General features: G+C 38.0%; 1 protein-coding gene across 21 annotated transcripts in view; it reads right to left on the bottom strand.

The window, feature by feature from the left end:
* PPHLN1 (periphilin 1) overlaps window positions 1–20,659 on the bottom strand; it is a 170,501-nt gene that overhangs the window by 49,234 nt on the left and 100,608 nt on the right. For 19 of the 21 annotated variants that reach the window (XM_055581085.1, XM_055580905.1, XM_055581007.1 and 16 more), the window contains one exon: window positions 10,020–10,160. The exons of 1 other annotated variant lie outside the window; for it this stretch is intronic. In XM_055581085.1, coding sequence (XP_055437060.1) covers window positions 10,020–10,160 — 141 coding nt within the window. Of the gene's footprint in view, window positions 1–7,376; window positions 7,494–10,019; window positions 10,161–20,659 lie in introns of all 21 variants that reach the window. One more of the 21 variants, XM_055581023.1, reaches the window with a different exon arrangement.

Raw genomic sequence — 20,659 nt, 5'->3', positions numbered from 1 at the left:
ATGGAGTATCTTATTTACAAAGAAAACACTAACTGCACAATTCATTACCTCAACATGTACTAATTGATCACTGACTGATGCATAGCAATGACAAATATTTGTGTTTTTGAAAAGCATTTTCATGTAAGTACTCTATGTCCTCTGTCATTAAGAGGCTTAAAAAATAATAAACACCTAAATTTTCTAGGGTTAAATCTGAAATTAGCTTTTTTATGTACTCACATAATAGTATGTACAAAAGAAGCACTATTTAGCCTTTAATTTTAATACAATTTAGATTAGGAAGAGACCAAATATAAGAGGTCAGGGGCGGCAGCCGAGAGGAGCTACCCCACGCCCGAGGTCAGGGCGGCAGCCGAGGAAAAACCCCACGTCCAAGAAGTGGCGGCTGCAAGGGCGCAGGAGGGCCGAGAGGAGCTACTCCATGTTCAAGGTGAGGAGGGGCGGCTGTGAGGAGATACCCCTCGTCCAAGGTAAGGAGCAGCGGCTGCGCTTTGCTGGAGCAGCCGTGAAGAGACACCCCACGTCCAAGGTAAGAGAAACCCAAGTAAGATGGTAGGTGTTGCGAGAGGGCATCAGAGGGCACACACTGAAACCATACTCACAGAAAACTAGTCAATCTGATCACACTAGGACCACAGCCTTGTCTAACTCAGTGAAACTAAGCCATGCCCTGTACAGCGATCCAAGATGGGTGGGTCATGGTGGAGAGGTCTGACAGAATGTGGTCCACTGGATAAGGGAATGGCAAACCACTTCAGTATTCTTGCCTTGAGAACCCCATGAACAGTATGAAAAGGCAAACTGAAAGAGGAACTCCCCAGGTCGGTAGGTGCCCAATATGCTACTGGAGATCAGTGGAGAAATAACTCCAGAAAGAATGAAGGGATGGAGCCAAAGCAAAAACAATACCCAGCTGTGGATGTGACTGGTGATAGAAGCAAGGTCTGATGCTGTAAAGAGCAATATTGCATAGGAACCTGAAATGTCAGGCCCATGAATCAAGGCAAATTGGAAGTGGTCAAACAAGAGATGGCAAGAGTGAACATCGACATTCTAGGAATCAGCAAACTCATATGGACTGGAATGGGTGAATTTAACTCAGATGACCATTATATCTACTACTGCGGGCAGGAATCCCTCAGAAGAAATGGAGTACCGATCACGGTCAACAAAAGAGTCTGAAATGCAGTACTTGGATGCAATCTCAAAAACAAAAGAATGATCTCTGTTCGTTTCCAAGGCAAACCATTCAATATCACGGTAATCCAAGCCTATGCCCCAATCAGTAACACTGAAGAAGCTGAAGCTGAACGGTTCTATGAAGACCTACAAGACCTTTTAGAACTAACAGCCAAAAAAAGATGTCCTTTTCATTCTAGGGGACGGGAATGCAAAAGTAGGAAGTCAAGAAACACCTGGAGTAACAGGCAAATTTGGCCTTGGAGTACGGAATGAAGCAGGGCAAAGGCTAATAGAGTTTCGCAAAGAGAACGCCCTGGTCATAGCAAACACCCTCTTCCAACAACACAAGAGAAGACTCTACACATGGACATCACCAGATGGTCAACACCGAAATCAGATTGATTATATTCTTTGCAGCCAAAGATGGAGAAGCTCTATACAGTCAGCAAAAACAAGACCAGAGGCTGATGTGGCTCAGATCATGAACTCTTTATTGCCAAATGCAGACTTAAATTGAAGAAAATGCGGAAAACCACTAGACCATTCAGGTATGACCTAAATCAAATCCATTATGATTATACACTGGAAGTGAGAAATAGATTTAAGGGACTAGATCTGATAGAGTGCCTGATGAACTACAGACGGAGGTTTGTGACATTGTACAGGAGATGGGGATTCAAGACCATCCCCATGGAAAGAAATGCAAAAAAGCAAAATGGCTGTCTGGGGAGGCCTTACAAATAGCTGTGAAAAGAAGAGAAGCAAAAAGCAAAGGAGAAAAGGAAAGATATAAGATCTGAATGCAGAGTTCCAAAGAATAGCAAGGAGAGATAAGAAAGTCTTCCTCAGTGACCAATTGCAAAGAAATAGAGAAAAACAATAGAATGGGAAAGACTAGAGATCTCTTTAAGAAAATTAAAGATACCAAGGGAACATTTCATGCAAAGATGGGCTCAATAAAGAAGAGAAATGGTATGGACCTAACAGAAGCAGAAGATATTAAGAAGATGTAGCAAGAATACACAGAAAAACGGTACAAAAAAGATCTTCACAACCAAGATAATTACGATGATGTGATCACTCACCTAGAGCCAGACATCCTGGAATGTGAGGTCAAGTGGGCCTTAGAAAGCATCCCTACGAACAAAGCTAGTGGAGGTGATGGAATTCCAATTGAGCTCTTTCAAATCCTGAAAGATGATGCTGTGAAAGTGCTGCACTCTATATGCCAGCAAATTTGGAAAACTCAGCAGTGGCCACAGGACTGGAAAAGGTCAGTTTTCATTCCAATCCCAAAGAAAGGCAATGCCAAGGAATGCTCAAACTACCACACAGTTGCACTCATTTCACATGCTAGTAAAGTAATGCTCAAAATTCTCCAAGCCAGGCTTCAGCAGTACGTGAACTATGAACTTCCAGATGCTCAAGCTGGTTTTAGAAAAGGCAGAGGAACCAGAGATCAAATTGCCAACATCCGCTGGATCATGGAAAAAGCAAGAGAGTTCCAGAAAAACATCTATTTCTGCTTTATTGACTATGCCAAAGCCTTTGACTGTGTGGATCACAATAAACTGTAGAAAATTCTGAAAGAGATGGGAACACCAGACCACCTGACCTGCCTCTTGAGAAACCTATATGCAGGTCAGGAAGCAACAGTTAGAACTAGACATGGAACAACAGACTGGTTCCAAATAGGAAAAGGAGTCCGTCAAGGCTGTATATTGTCACCCTGCTTATTTCACTTATATGCAGAGTACATCATGAGAAATGCTGGGCTGGAAGAAGCACAAGCTGGAATCAAGATTGCTGGGAGAAATATCAATAACCTCAGATATGTAGATGATACCACCCTTATGGCACAAAGAGAAGAGGAATTAAAAAGCCTCTTGATGAAAGTGAAAGAGGAGAGTGAAAAAGTTGGCTTAAAGTTCAACATTCAGAAAACAAAGATCATGGCATCTGGTCCCATCACTTCATGGGAAATAGATGGGGAAACAGTGGAAACAGTGTCAGACTTTGTTTTTTTGAGCTCCAAAATCACTGCAGATGGTGATTGCAGCCATGAAATTAAAAGATGCTTACTCCTTGGAAGGAAAGTTATGATCAACCTAGATAGAATATTAAAAAGCAGAGACATTACTTTGCCAACAAAGGTCTGTCTAGTCAAGGCTATGGTTTTGCCAGTGGTCATGTATGGATGTGAGAGTTGGACTGTGACGAAAGCTGAGCACCGAAGAATTGATGCTTTTGAACTGTGGTGTTGGAGAAGACTCTTGAGAGTCCCTTGGACTGCAAGGAGATCCAACCAGTCCATTCTAAAGGAGTTCAGCCCTGGGTTTTCTTTGGAAGGAATGATGCTAAAGCTGAAACTCCAGTACTTTGGCCATCTCATGAGAAGAGTTGACTCACTGGAAAAGACTCTGATGCTGGGAGGGATTGGGGGCAGGAGGAGAAGGGGACAACAGAGGATGAGATGGCTAGATGGTATCACTGACTTGATGGACGCGAGTTTGAGTGAACTCCAGGAGTTGGTAATGGACAGGGAGGCCTGGCGTGCTGCGATTCATGGGGTCACAAAGAGTCGGACACGACTGAGTGACTGAACTGAATTGAACTAAGATTATTCAGTCTAACTTCTTATTTTGAGGTAAAAAATGAAGGAAAGCTAGTCAGCTGCCCATACATTAAGAAAATGGTTGACATGTGTAAAATAAAAACCATATATTAAGTAGATTGATCTAGACTGAGAGTAAAATTGTATTAACCTATAACACTAATGACCTACATAGGCAACAAAATGATTTCTGAAGCAACTTGATTTTTATTAAAGTGGTTCCTACATGGCTATAAAATAACATTTCCTCCATATAACAAGGTTGGCATAGCTATGACTGAGTATAAAAAATAATATTTTTACTAAAACAAATGTTTTAAGTCTTTGAAAGTTAAAAGAAGGAAAGAAGAAAAATAAGCAATCCCCTCTATCAATAGTCTCTGAGTACTCTTTGCTTTAGAACATTAGATTGGTACCCTCTCTGGATCTTAAATTATTCATGTGTACATTTTAACTGTAAGTTATCAAATAAATATATAATCAACCATTCTGTTAATAGAAAGACTTACTTACAGGCAGGAATAATCAGCTTTTTCATAAAACAGCTTTATATTATTAAGTAGTATCCTGAAATAGCCAGAGGTCTTAAAAATGAATTTGCTTTCATGGTACTTGTTCTCTTTTTAAATTATCCAACAAACAAGCAGAAAGACGAGATAGCCTTACCCCCCTTACAAATAGTGATTTTCTGCAAACTGAGGAATATCATGAATAATGCATTTAAAGAATATTATCAATATTCTTTATACATCCCCACAATTAGACTGGCTTAGATATTATTAATTGCATCTACTAACATATTTTAAGAAAGCTGACAAAGGTTGGTACAAGGAAGAAGTTCAGATTCTCTGCAAAGTCACATATTACAGTTACTCTCAAACTCGGCAAGCCATCAGAACCACGAGAATTAAACAGATATGCTGCTGATCTCCTATGCAATTATTAAAACCTGCACAGCACCCCACAAGACCTAAACACAGAATATGACACTCAGAGTATTAATGCAACTGTTCCACATCCCAAACTGTTCATTTTAAATGTAAAACTGTTTATTTTAAACATACACATATATACTTTTTAATGTGGAGAAACCAGAGGATCTATACTTTGTAACATGGTTTCCAAGGGATTATAAATGTCTATTAATAAGAGACTAGTTATATATATACTGATATAGAATGGTCACTAAAAAACACTCAACAGGGTAGACAGTATGCTATGGTATTTAAAGAAAAAGTATAGAGACACACACACCAACTTTTATCTCCACTCACCTGAATCAAACATGTTCCAGTTGTGTGTGTGTATGTATATATATGTGTGCATACACACAGGGTATGTATACATGTACACACACATACACAAATACTATATATAAACTCTGTATACACATATACATATATATCACTTATCAGTTTATCTATACACTGAGAAAAGAAACTGGGTGGCTAAAAATTACAGGTGAGAAGGAAACTTGTTTTTCACTGCATAATCTCTTGTGCCTTTTGAATTTTATCCTTGTGTATTTTATCACTTAAAATACATTTTTCAATAGATGGGTTGTACAATATTTAAACTAAGCCAAAGGACATGCTTTTGATATATAACCATAACTTTAGTTCCTAATTAAACCTTATTGCTATCAATATAATCAACTGCATATCTGAATAGAAAAAACTTTAATATTTGTTTTGGGTGATATTAAGAAAGTGTTACAACTTATCCAACTGAATACTTAAGGTCTACACATTATATTGCATGTTAATTATACCACAATTGAAAAACAGTATAAAACGTCTTACATAAAAGGTGGTAATTAATCATTTTCAGCACATTAGAAGCTATGTGCGTATGCTAAGTTGCTGCAGTCATGTCTGACTCTTTGCAACCCTATGAACTGTAGCCCACCAGGCTCCTCTGTCCATGGGATTTTCCAGGCAAGAAAACAAGATCTCCTGCAGGAGATCTTCCCAATCCAGGATTGAGCATGCATCTCCTGAATTGCAGGGAGATTCTTTACCACTGAGCCATCAGAGAAGCCCAGAAATTATGGAAGAACTTACGGAAATACAGTCACTTCCTTTCAATTCCTTATTAGTAAAATCAGCATCACCTGGGAGAATGTCAGACATTGCGTCTCAAGCCCCATTCCAGAACTACTGAATGAAAACCTGTATCTTAACAAGATCCAAAAAAAAAAAAAACCAAAAAACAAGATCCCCCAGTGATTTACAATACATTGACATCTGAGAAGCTCTGACAACTTATTAACCAGAATATTTATGGCTGAAATCCATAAAACTCTTCTTTGTAAAAGCCCCCTACATGTACAATAAAGGCAGAGAATCACAATATAAGCGCTGTGCCTTGAGAGTGAAGAGATGAAACATTCTTTTTTGTAAGACTAGTTGGCATGGCAAAAGAATTCAGTAATCTTCAGCTTCCATTAGCTCAGCTGGTAAAGAATCTGCTTGCAATGCAGGAAACCTGGGTTCAATCCCTGGGTTGGGAAGATCCCCCAGAGAAGGGAAAGGCTACCCACTCCAGTATTGTGGCCTGGAGAATTTCATGGACTATACAGTCCATGGGGTCTCAAAGAGTCAGACACCACTGAGTGACTTTCACTTTCACTTCATACACCCACTATCCTTATACTGCTTCATTAAGTACCTATTTCTCTACAACCTTCTGTGTCCTTAGGAGGATTTTAGCCACCCAGACACTCTTAGCCATATGATTTGCTAGGTCAACCATGTACATGCACATTTTTTGTCTGTATGCATGTATATACGCACGTGTGTATACTCACTGGATTCCATCTGAAGAAAGAGGAAGATAGAAGAAACTAAGTCCGATCTTGTCAGTGGGATTACAAGTAGACTTAAATACTATATGCCAGGATCCCAAGAAAACAGAGGATCTCACTGAGAGGCTATGTCTAAGCACAATTTTATCAAAATATGAGGGGTTTTGTAAATCTAAAATAAGACAATTCCAAAGAGTTGAGAGTAAATATTGTTTTATCCCTCAAGGTACAGTAGAGCAAATAAGTTATGTAATAATAGGGGATTTCAATTTGTGTGCTTCATTCAAAATAACAATTTGTTAAAAGACAAGATTCCTCACTAGTAATAAAGCAAGGAGTAGGATGCACTTTCTGGAGAAGGTGATGGCACCCCACTCCAGTACTCTTGCCTGGAAAATCCCATGGACGGAGGAGCCTGGTAGGCTGCAGTCCATGGGGTCGCGAAGAGTCGGACATGACTGAGCGACTTCACTTTCACTTTTATGCATTGGAGAAGGAAATGGCAACCCACTCCAGTGTTCTTGCCTGGAGAATCCCAGGGACGGGGGAGCCTAGTGGGCTGGCATCTAGGAGGTCACACAGAGTCGGACACGACTGAAGTGACTTAGCAGCAGCAGCAGGATGCACTTTCAAACCAAATAGTTCAGTTAATAGTAGGAATGTGAGGGCTTGTGGGATATACTACAATTAAGAGGTTAATGAAATTGTAAACACCTGAACCAGAATATGAATCACCTATAATTTTGTAGGTTAGATCTCTCTAGGAATTACCATAATGATTGAAGAAGTTCTGAAGTTTGCCCCTCAAAGCTCAGAAGCCAGGAAGCCTAGGAAAGTATTTCCACAATTGAATGTAAACAGTGGCCCAAATTGGTTAAGAGGAGATACCTGGGGAAATAAAAATAAGGGGGAAAAGATACACCACAGAATCCAAAGCATAAGGACGATAAATGTGCTGGAGCAAGAGAATGAATCATATTCTCGAAAAGATATTCATTCACGTAAAAGTGAGATAATTCAAATGATCTCTAGCAACACAATATTCAGAGATGCAATCTGAGGTCTTCTGGCTCAAAGATTTTAGACCAGTGATTCTCTGCCATATGATTACAAGCTGTAAGCTTTTTAAAAAGACACCTGTACCTCTATCCTACCGAATTATTATATGCCCAAGAATGAGATGGCAATAAAATGGCAAAGAACATAAATCCACTCTTATTGAAGTGATTCTGATCCAATCTGTTTCCATATACATGACTTTAAAAAGTAAATAAGCCACATTTGTAGGCCATTTGAATTAAATTTTAGCCTGAAGATTTAGCTTATTATATATTGCAACACTGCCTCAAGTGAATGACTTTCTTGGGATTCAAGGGCTGAAGGACCTAATTTACAGCCTTCAAAAAATTATATGTGGATATTTATCTTTATATGAGAATATATTGTACTAGACATACAAGGAGAAAAAGCAACTTTGCTATATACAACCAACATTTACATTCCTATATTATTCTAAGCTTGATTTGTTGGCCTCATCTGTGCAGGCCCTTTTGGGGGAGGCTATTATTCATATTTTAAATCATGCAGTATTTCAAGCATATGGAAAAATATAAAACCTTTATAATATTCCTATCCATCTGTTCTTTAATCTCTAAAAATAAATGCACGAAACTTGGAAATGGAAAAAACGGGAAGCAAACCCCCTTAAAACTAACTTTTTCATTTTCACTATAATGTTAAGATAATTATTTGTAAAATAATTATGTATTATTATATCCTAGCTTTGTGACATTTTTGAGGAATTCTGGATTGATTTTCTTGACAATATATGAAAACTGAAGTACCCTAGCCAAAACATGGTAGCTACATTCCAATATCTAATATCATTAAGTTCTTTATTTTATAATGCGTTTACTTCTCTAATGCATCAGAATATAGTAATGACCTTTTTCTTTCTTTAGGTCATCTCTCCTTGCACAATATGCTTCAGTATCAGATTTTTCATGTGTTTGAACAATAGGCAGATGAAAACAGAAATAGTCATACTTACATGTCAAACATATATGGGTATCTATAAAGTATATACTGGTTTCATACTAAATTTTGTGTGCTGCCAAGCTAGGCTCTACCTCTGAATAGTCAAGATCAAACAGATCAACTGTGATTAATAACAAGAGAAGATAGCACAAAGATTAAAAAACAACAACCCAATACTCCCTTCCAACAGGGAGGTCAGTCAAGTTTTTCTACCAGTTATATTCTTAAGAAAAATCTCCTTTAAAGAACTGCAATTCAGGCGGAAAAGAAAAATAAGAAAGTAATTAATTCATTTAACAATCATTTATCAAGCACTTACTACTAAGTGCTGGGCATAGGCACACTGTTAAGTGGTCAGTTTAAGATACAGTCTCGTTTCAAGTAACTATCCATACAACAAATATTTCTTGTGAGTCCACTATGTGTCAATCACTGTTGTGGGTAATGATGGAAGATAAAGCAGTGAACAAAACAAAGCCCTTGATTTCATGAAGTTTCCATATGGTAAAGGAGATAAACAAACATATGTCAAATGGCAGAGGGGGGATAAAGCTAAATAGAAAATTAAGTGAAAGTAAAAAGACAATAATAATGCTATACATATTCATGTTGGAAGATACACCTAGTAAGAAAACTATTTTACTCTCATTTAATTGATATCTTTAAAGGTGCTAACCTACCTTTCATATAGCCAAGTTAAACAGGATTTTCTCAGTCTCCATTTTCCTATACTCCTCCAAGCATCTGACATTGCTAACTAACTCGGTTTTGAAACTCTGTTGGCTTACTGACAAATTTCCTATCTGGGTTCTTATCTTTTGCACTAGACTGGCATCAATATACGCTGCAAATCATACCTAAGATTTAAATAAGATTTTGTATTTAACCAAAGGAAATAGATTCTAATTGATGTGGAAATAGACAGCACCTTGCAAAAAGGTTTAATTTTGTTCTTAATTGCCAATAGTTTTTAGAAGATTCTATAACAATATAGCATTTATTCAAGCCATTAGAGAGTAACAACATCAAAAACAAACAGCTGTACAATATATTACATTTTATAAAGTCCTTTTATATTTACTACATTTAATTCTCATAAAGTGATAATACCCTATAAGGTAGGTAATATTTCCATATTGAAACACTTTCAACTTTTATATGCATAATGAGCATATGTGAGGAGGATTAAAGAGGAAAGGGCTGCTACATTTTAAATCTTAGGAAAGACAAAGCCTCTAGGCTTATTCCATTCCAAAATTTCAGGGTCATAAATGAAAAAAGATAAAATGAAACATATTTATTCAATAAATATTTACTGTAACTATTGTGTACAAATTGAACAAAAGATTTTGTACTTTAAGCAGACTGGATTCTCACCTGTTCAATCTCTTTGGTTTTTGTTGCTATTGCTTTAGAGCGACTGGTTAGCTGACTGTCTTCAAACAATTCTATGCCATCTGTTGCATTTGACTCAGGTTCTACTGGATGGTCAATGAACAATGGTGCTGTGGATCCCGCCTTTAGAAGAAATTAGAAATCTTTCATTATTTTCTTAAAGGACATATATAGCATTTTAGATGACTACATATAAGCACTAACTGGCAGATTATCTCAAAAAAACCCACTAAATTTGATCTGTTATAAGAAAAGAAACACTTTTAATTTTGTTATGCATAGTGAACATATGAGAGCTTTCCAGGTGGTGCAGAAGTAAAAAAAATCCGCCTGCCAATGCTAAAGATGCAAGAGATGTGGGTTCAATCCCTGGCTCAGGAAGATTCCCTGGAGTAGGAAATAATAACCCATTCCAGTACTCTTGCTGGGAAAATTACATGGACAAGGAGCCTGGCAGCCTACAGGCCATGGGGTCACAAAGAGTTGGACCCGACTGAGCACACATACGCATAATGAAGATATGTGAGGAGGATTAAAGAGGAAATTCTGGCTACTTTATAAATTTTACACAGGACAAAGATTCTAGGCTTATTCCATTCCAAAATTATATTTCATACTATATTAAGACAGAGCTAGAAGGTTTTGTTCTCTATTTCTTAAGCAACTTATTTAAGAAACACAGAAGAACAAAGTTCAACTGGAAGAGAGAAGTGTGAACAAACATAAACAAATAACAGAAACATGGAAAAGGGCTCTACTTCCAGAAGTTAAAAACACCATTTAAAAATAAGTGTATACATGGGTGAAGACAGAAAGTAACTGGGTTATACCAAGGGAAAAGCTCAGAAAGAACTGAGAAGCCTTTAAAAGTTTTCACCTCAGGCTGATCCTCAGTACAGAAACAGTGGCCAACAATAAAAAGCGTTAACAAATAACAACTGAAAAAACCCCAGCAAGCCCTAGAAAAGAGGGAGAATATGACTGTCAGAGTTACCACACTGTTAGAATCAAACACCCAAAGCGCACCAAAAAAAATTATACAAAGAATCAGCAAAGTATGGTTTATTCAAAGAATTAATCAACAGAAACTACTCAAGAAAAAGACCTAATGGAAGATCTACTGGACAAAAACTTTTTTCAGAGCTAAGAAGATCAATAATTACAACAAAAATGCACTAGAGCGATTCAAAGGAAGAAGAAAGAATCAGTGAACTTGAAAATTAGGACAACAGAAATTATCATCTGAATGACAGGGAGAAAATACATTGAAAAAAACGGAACAGAGCCTAAGGGATTTGTGGGGCACCATTAAGTGGATCAATATATTAGACTGGTACAAAACTAACTGCAGTTTCAGACCATGAATTTTAAATAATTATAACTAGACTCAAATACATCTTTATTAATCAAAATAGGAACCATTACAATCAACACATTTTTTCCAACAAGAAATAAGTTTGTTTCCTGTAGCATAAAAAACCAAGCTTTAGGATTTGATGAACTCTTGGAAAGTATTTTCTTTTTGTTTGTTTGTTTGTTTTATTTTTATTTATTTTTAAATTAATTAATTTATTTTACTTTACAATATTGTGGAAAGTATTTTCTGCCTCCTGCTAGTAGTAGAGGCATTTTCTCTGCCAAAAGTTGTCGAGATGGTTGAAAGAATGGTAGTCAGTTGGCAAGAGATAGGTAAATATGGCAGATGAGGCAAAACTTTGTAGCCCAATTCGTTCAACTTTTGAAGCATTGGGAGTGCAATGTGCGGTCAGGTGTTGTCATAGAGGAGAATGCGGCCCATTCTGGTGACCAATGCTGGTGGCAGGCATTGCAGTTCTGGGTGCATCTCACTGATTTGCCAAGCATACTTCTCAGATGTAATGGTTTCACCAGAATTTAGAAACCTGTGGTGGATCAGACAAGCAGCAGACCATCAAACAGTGACCATGACCTTTTTTGGGTGCAAGCTTGGCTTTGGGAAGTGCTTTGGAGCTTCTTTTTGGTCCAGCCACTGAGCTGGTCATTGCTGGTTGTTGTACAAAATCCACTTTTCATCACAAGTCACAATCCGATTGAGGAATGGTTTGTTGTTGTTGTGTAGAGTAAGAGAAGACAACATCTTGAAATGACAATTTTTTTGGTTTGTGGTCAGCTCATGAGACACCCACTTCCTGAGCTTTTTCACCTTTCCAATTTGCTTCAAATACCAAATGACAGTAGAATGGTCAACACTGAGTTCTTTGGCAACTCCTCGTGTAGTTATAAGAGTATCAGCTTTGATGAGTGCCCTCAGTTGCTGTCAACTTCTGGTGGCTGGCCATTATGTTCATCTTCAAGGCTCTTGTCTCCTTTGCAGAATTTCTTTTTTTATTTTTTATTTTAATTGGAGGCTAATTTCTTTACAATATTGTGGTGTATTTTGCCATACATTCACAGGAATCAGCCATGGGTATACATGTGTTCCCCATCCTGACCCTCCCTCTCACCTCCCTCCCCATCCCATCCCTCAAGGTCATCCCAGTGCACCAGCCCTGAGCACCCTGTCTCATCCTTTGCAGAATTTCTTCAATCAACACTGCACTGTATCTTTGTTAGCAATTCCCCGGCCACAAGCATTGTTGATGTTGCAAATTGTCTCCACTGCTTTATGACCCATTTTAAACTCAAATAAGAAAATCGCTCAAAATTGCTTTTTGTCTAACATCATTTCCCTAATCTAAAATAAATACAAAATAAACAGCAAGTAATATGTCTTTAGCAAAAAATATAAAGTGATAAATGTGTATTAAAATGATGTATAAGATAACCACATTTATTTAAGAAGGTATTCCAATACCAAATAGCAAAGTTCAACAATGCAAAACAGCAATTACTTTTGCAACAATCTAATACACTTAAATATATACAATCTTCTGGGAGTCCCAACGAAGAGACAGAGAGAAAGACACAGAGAAAATATGTGAATAAATAATGACTGAAAACTTTCAAATCTGATCAAAGACATGAATTCAAACACCAAAGAAGCTCAAAGAATCCAAGTAAGATGAACTCAAAAAAGCTCAAACGACATATTACAATCAAACGTTCAGGACAAAGACAAAGGGAGAATCTTAAAAGCAACGAGAAACAAAATCATTAATACAAGAGGTCATCACTAAAATTAAGTAGATATCTCATCAGAAACTTTGGAGGCCAGAAGACAATGGCCTCTGTCTTCGAAGGAACAGTCCTTCGAAGTGATGGTGAAATTAAGACATTCCAGGTAAACAAAAGCTGAGCGAGATCATGACACTAGATCTGCCATGCAAGAAATGCTCGAGGGAGTCTTAAAAGGTGAAAGGAAAGGACACTAGATAGTATCTTGAAGCTGTGTGGAAGAATAAAGAGCTCACTATACTGAAATGCATGGTCAATTACAATGGCTAATATAAACTGTACTTTTTATTTGCAACATGATTTAGGAGCCTATGACATTTAAAGAAAAAAAATTATAGGTGTAAAAGTTGGTATCACTGCAATGTTGGTTTATAACTCCAAATCTTGAGAGTCCCTCGGACAGCAAGGAGATCAAAACAGTCAACCCTAGAAGAATCAATCCTGAATATTCATTGGAATATTCACTGATGCTGAAGCTCAAACTCCAATATTTTGGCTACCTGATGTGAAGAGCCGACTCACTGGAAAAGACTCTGAAGCTGGGAAAGACTGAGGGCAGAAGGAGAAGGGTGCAACAGAGGATGAGATGGTTGGACATCATAGACTTAATGGACAATAGTGAAGGATAGGGAAGCCTGGCATGCTGCAGTTCATAGAGTCACAAACAATCAGATATGACTGAGGGACTGAACAGTCATATGACAACAACAAGGAGCTCCTTGTTCCAAGGAGCGTCTTTTAATTTCTTGTCTGCAGTCATCATCTGCAGTGATTTTGGAGCCCAAGAAAATAAACTCTCTCACTGTTTACACTGTTTCCCCAACTATTTGCCACGAAGTGATGGGACTGGATGCCATTATCCTTCTCTTTGAATGTTACGTTTTAAGCCAGCTTTTTCACTCTCATCTTTTACTTTCATCAAGAGGTTCTTTAGTTCTTCTTCACTTTCTGCCATGCAGGTGGTGTCATCTGCATATCTGAGGTTATTGATATTTCTCCTGGCAATCTAGATTCCAGCTTGTGCTTCATCCAGCCTGGTATTTCACATGATATACTCTATATATAAGTAAAATAAGCAGGGTGGCAATATACAGCCTTGACATACTCCTTTCCCTGTTTGGAACCAGTCTGTTGTTCCATGTCTACTTCTAACTGTTACTCTTGACCTGCATACAGATTTCTCAGGAGGCAGGTCAGGTGGTCTGGTATTCCCATCTCTTTCAGAATTTTCCAGTTTGTTGCTGATCCACACAGTCAAAGGCTTTGGTGTAGTCAATAAAGCAAAAGCATATGTTTTTCTGTAACTCTCCTGCATTTTTGATGATCCAGCAGATGTTGGCAATTTGATCTCTGGTTCCTCTGCCTTTTCTAAATCCAGCTTGAACATCTGGAAGTTCACGGTTCACATACTATTGAAGGCTGGATTGGAGAATTTTGAACATTACATTGAGATGAGTGAAATGAGTAAAATTGTGTGGTAGTTCAATGCCAAACTAAACATTCTTTGGCATTGGCTTTCTTTGGGACTGGAATGAAAACTGACCTTTTCCAGTCCTGTGGCCACTGCTGAGTTTTCTAAATTTGCTGGCATATTGAGTTCAACACTTTCACAGCATCATCTTTCAGGATTTGAAATAGCTCAACTGGAATTCCATCACCTCCACTAGCTTTGTTCGTAGTAATGCTTTCTAAGGCCAACTTGACTTTGCATTCCAGGATGTCTGGCTCTAGGTGAGTATCATACCATCGTGATTATCTGGGTCATGAAGATCTTTTGTGTGGAGTTTTTCTGTGTATTCTTGTCACCTCTTCTTAATATCTTCTGCTTCTGTTAGGTCCATACCATTTCTGTCCTTTATTGTGCCCATCTTTGCATGAAATGTTTGCTTGGTATCACTAATTTTCTTGAAGAGATCTCTAGTCTTTCCCATTCTATTATTTTCCTCTATTTCTTTGCCTCGGTCACAGAGGAAGGCTTTCTTATCTCTCTGTGCTATTCTTTGGAACTCTGCATTTAAATGGTTATATCTTTTTTTTTCTCCTTGCCTTTAGCTTCTCTTCTTTTCTCAGCTATTCGTAAGACCTCCTCAGACAACATTTTGCCTTTTTGCATTATAAAACTATGAGCCATGCCATGTAGGGCCACCCAAGAGAGACGGGTCATGATGGAGAGTTCTGACAAAATGTGGTCCACTGGAGAAGGGAATGGCAAACCACTTCAATATTTTTGCCTTGAGAACCCCATGAACAGTATGAAAAGGCAAAAAGATAGGACATTGAAAGATGAACTCCCCAGGTCAGCAGGTGTCCAATATGCTACTAGAGAAGAGTGGAGAAATAACACCGGAAAGAATGAAGGGATGGAACCAAAGCGAAAACAATACCCAGTTGTGGATGTGACTGGTAATGGATGTAAAGTAAATGCTGTATAAGAACAATATTGCATAGGAACCTGGAAAGTTAGGGCCATGAATCAAGGTAATTTTGGAAGTGGTCAAACAGGAGATGGCAAGAGTGAACATAGACATTTTAGGAATCAGTGAACTAAAATGGACTGGAATGGGCAAATTTAACTCAGATTAGCATTATATCTACTTTTATGGGCAAGAATTCCTTAGAAGAAATGGAGTAGGCATCATAATCAACAAAAGAGTCCAAAATGCAGTATTTGGGTGCAATCTCAAAAATGACAGAGTGATCTCTGTTCGTTTCCAAGCAAACCAGGCAATATCACAGTAATCCAAGTCTATGCCCCGACCAACAATGCTGAAGAAGCTGAAGTTGAATGGTTCTATGAAGACCTATGAAAAGACCTTCTAGAACTACCACCCAAAAAAGATGTCCTTTTCATTATAGTGGACTGGAAGCAAAAGTATGAAGTCAAGAGATACCTGGAGTAACAGGTAAATTTGGCCTTGGTGTACAGAATGAAGCAGGGCAAAGGATAACAAGAGTTTTGCCAAGAGAATGCACTGGTCATAGCCAACATCCTCTTCCAACAACACAAAGGAAGACTCTACACCTGGATATCACCAGATGGTCAATACCAAAATCAGATTGATTATATTTTTTGCAGATGAAGGTGGAGAAGCTCTATACAGTCAGCAAAACAAGACCAGGAGCTGACTGCTGCTCAGATCATGAACTCCTTATTAGAAAATTCAGACTTAAATCGAAGAAAGTAGGGAAAACCACTAGACCATTCAAGTATGACCTAAATCAAATTCCTTTAGACTATATAGTGGAAGTGACAAAATAGATTCAATAAATTAGATCTGATAGAGTGCCTGAAGAACTATAGATGGAGGTTTGTGACACTGTACAGAAGAGTAAATATTAAGTGTTCTCAAAACAAGGAAAAATATTTTTTTCTTTTTTGTGGTGTTTATGAGACTATAGATATTAATTGAATTTACTGTAGCAATCATTTCTCAATAATGTAAGTCATTATGCTATCTGTCTTAAACGTACAGAGTGCTATGCAGCAATTATATCTCAGTAAAACTGGGGGAAAAAAGTGCTTATTAGTAATTATATTTAGTTTAGTCCATTAGATATATCAGAGAAGGCAATGGCACCCCACTCCAGTATTCTTGCCTGGAAAATCCCATGGACGGAGGAGCCTGGTAGGCTGCAGTCTGTGGGGTTGCTAAGAGTCAGACACGACTGAGCGACTTCACTTTCACTTTTCACTTTCATGCACTGGAGACGGAAATGGCAACCCACTCCAGTGTTCTTGCCTGGAGAATCCCAGGGACAAGGGAGCCTGGTAGGCTGCCGTCTATGGGGTCGCACAGAGTTGGACACGACTAAAGCAACTTAGCATAGCATAGCATAGCATTAGATACATATTTTTCAAGGACTAGAGGGAAAACAAGACATGAGGTATATTCTACCTATCTATCTAGATAACTAGACTGGTAAAAGAAAAAAAATTTTTTTAATAAAGGCAATATAAGGTCATCAGTGAAATAGTGGCAAAAAAGTTTACAATAGTAAGGGAAGAATGGGGTTCCAAGGTGACACAGTGGTACAAAAAACCCGCCTGCCAAAGCTTGAGACAGAAGAAATGCTACAGTCCACAGGGTTACAAAGAGTCAGACACAACTAAGCACAGAGAGCAGGGAAGAAAATCGGAATCAAGAAAGATATTGCATCTTATTATCTCAAGCACTACTGATTTCACTGACTAGATCTGAATTTGAAAGACAGCCATGGAAGTTGGGCATACTTTAGGGACAGGGTAAGTGGAAAGTAACACCTGACATGTGGAAACAACACAATTCACACTTTCATATTTAAGTAAGAAACATGTTAAAATTTTCTTCTGCGGCAAGAAGCAACTTGTTCTACTGTGACATTCTAATAACCTTTGAATAATTTGATTTTCATTTTGATAGCCAAAAGGAAACTCTCATGGCCACATGCTTATGGATAGTAAATTATATATCTACCAAATTTGACTGAAAGCTCTTTGAAAGCCAGGATGGTGCCTCTAATGCAGTGTTTGATAGAAACAGATGCAGAATGACTATTTAGTGAATTTAAATAAACTATGAGAAAGCCAGTATAGTATTATTTTGTATATTTTGTATATATAGTTTGTATATATAATAGTATATCTGAACACACATGCCTTAAAACATAATCCTAAAATGTGCACTCTGAATAAATTTGAAGTAAAAATTTTGATAAATTATGCAAACTTCATCATTTATTCTTTTGTCACAGATAACCGATGAGCACATTAACATACTAAAATCTCTTAAAAGTACTAAAATGCCAAAATCAACCTACTTCTTTTAAATCTAGCATTTCCTCAATGTAGTGGGGCTAACGGGCTTCCCTGGTGGCTCAGTGGTAAAGGATCTGCTTGCCAATTTAGGAGACACAGGTTCAATCCCTGGGCCCAGAAGATCCCCTGGAGAAGGAAAACAGCAACCCACTCTAGTATTCTTGCCTGAAAAATACCATGGACAAGGAGCCTGGTGGGCCAAAGTCCATGAGGTGGCAAAAGAATCAGATACAACTTAGCGACTAAACAATGACAACATTGGCACCAATAGAATCTTTTTTGTTCTTCCTCAAGTCACTAAGACTGTTCAGAACTATCATTCTATCAAATACTTTCAGAAATTCCCTATTAGAGTCCAAAAGGTAAAAGTAAAAACCTGAACAGAATAGTGAACACTAATATTCCTGATACTTAAGCATAGCACTAAATTTATCTTCAACTTCACTGACTACCTATATATAAACTACATGGTCTCCCAACCAACTTGTTTAAAACTATATTGATGACAGCAAGAGAAGACAAACTGGAAACCTAAATATTTAATCTCTTCTCTTGACAGTTAATATAAAGACTGTCACTAAACACATGAACAGAGAGAACCATGCAAAACTCTTCCCTGGCATCAAGGTCTTTCCACCTCAAATCAAATAAGAGTTTATAGAACCAAGGCTAACATTCTTAAAAAGTCTATATCTCAAAAAAAAAAAAAAAGAATCACTGAAATGAGCAACTATTTAACAACTGCCTAAAAACAAATGTGACTATCCTTGCCCAAAAGACAGAGTATCCTAAGAATTTCCCAAATGCCTTTGCTCCAGTATGGAAAAGTATCAACAAAACTTGAAGAACTTTTCAGACAACGCTACAAGACTGATGCTGTACAACACTAATGACGTACGCCAACTAACAAACATACTACGGTAATTTCAACAGTACTCTTACCTTGCCTTTGCTCCAACAGAAAATCACCTCTGACCTATGGCTCCACACACAGATTTTAGGATTCCTGACTTCTCATTAATTCAAAACTCTAGCAAATTCTGGGCACATTATAGAGAAAAAACAAGAGTACTAGAAAAACATCTTTCAAGCCCCAATGTCACTGACTATTCAGAGTCGAGATCCAGTCAAGAAATGAAAAAAGACTATAAACAAATAATCAAAACCTGGAAAAGATGGATAGTAAGATTTTTTTAAATTTCAGTTCAGTTCAGTTGCTCAGTCATGTTCAACTCTTTGCGACCCCATGGACTGCAGCACGCCAGGCTTCTCCTGGAGCTTGCTCAAACTCATGTCCACTGAGTTGGTGATGCCATTCAACCATCTCATCCTCTGTCATCCCCTTCTCGAACTCCTACCTTCAATCTTTCCCAGCATCAAGGTCTTTTCCAATGAGTCAGTTCTTCCTATCAAGTGGCCAAAGTATTGGAGCTTCGGCTTCAGCATCAGTCCTTCCAATGAATATTCAGGACTGATTTCCTTTAGGATTCACTGGTTTGATCTCCTTGCTGTCCAAGGGACTCTCAAGAGTCCAACACCACAGTTCAAAAGCATCAATTCATTGTGCAGCCTTGTTTATGGTCCAACTCTCACAGCATACATGACTACTGGAAAAACCATAGCTTTGACTGTATGGATTTTTGTCAGTAAAGTAATGTCTCTGCTTTTTAATATGCTGTCTAGGTTTGTCAAAGTTTTTCTTCCAAGGAGCAAATGTCTTTTAATTTCATGGCTGCAGTCACCATCTGCAGTGATTTTGGACCCCACAAGAGACCCAGCCAGACCTGCCTTTGTGTGTTTGGGTGTCTCCTGCAGAGGCATGGGCCATCTGTGGCCTGCTGTGGGGACAGGGGCTCTGGCTACAGCAGATCTGGGAGGTGCAGCATGTGAACCCCACCAAAGAGCCACCAAGCAGACAACCCACAAACTGGAGAACAATTTTGCCAAAGAAGTTCTCACACTGTTGTGAAAGTTCTAGGGCCCACAACAGATTTCCCAAGCTGGGGATCCAGCAAAGGGACTGAGAACCCCCAGGGAATTTGACTTTGAAGGCCAGTGGGATTTGATTTTTTAAATTAAGAAATATCAAAATGACAAGGAGGGAGAATGAATATATCTTAATAATAGCTTTGCTAACTGAAGATATGTGGGCTTTCCTGGTGACTCAGTGGTAAAGAATCTGCTTGCCAATGCAGGAGACGTGGGTTTGATCCCGTTGAGAAGATCCTGTAAAGAAGGAAATGGCCATACACTCTAGTATTTTCGCCTGGAAAATGTCACACACTGAGGAGCCTTGTGTGCTATAGTCCATGGGATCACAGAAGAGTCATATATGACTTAGTGACTAAACAACAACAACAGTTGAAGATACTATATTTAGAAAACAAATAACTAAGTATTTTTTGGAAGTTTTGGTTTAATTACTCTGAGAAAAATTATCAGACATCCAAATCAGCAACTTTAAAGTACATATTTCTATTATTAATATAAAAACGATTAAATTCTTAAGGAAAATAGTAAATGACCCTATTAAATGTAATACTCTTCATACTTTGAAATAGTGCTAGACAGCTCATGCAGCTCAATTCCAGAAAAATAAACAACCCAATAAAAAAATGGGCCAAAGAACTAAATAGACATTTCTCCAAAGAAGACATACAGATGGCTAACAAAC

Source organism: Bubalus kerabau, chromosome 1 (assembly GCF_029407905.1).
Source record: "Bubalus kerabau isolate K-KA32 ecotype Philippines breed swamp buffalo chromosome 1, PCC_UOA_SB_1v2, whole genome shotgun sequence".
Classification (NCBI taxonomy): domain Eukaryota; kingdom Metazoa; phylum Chordata; class Mammalia; order Artiodactyla; family Bovidae; genus Bubalus; species Bubalus kerabau.
The sequence above is the reverse complement of the archived record's forward strand: the minus strand, read 5'-3'. Positions and strand labels throughout refer to the sequence as shown.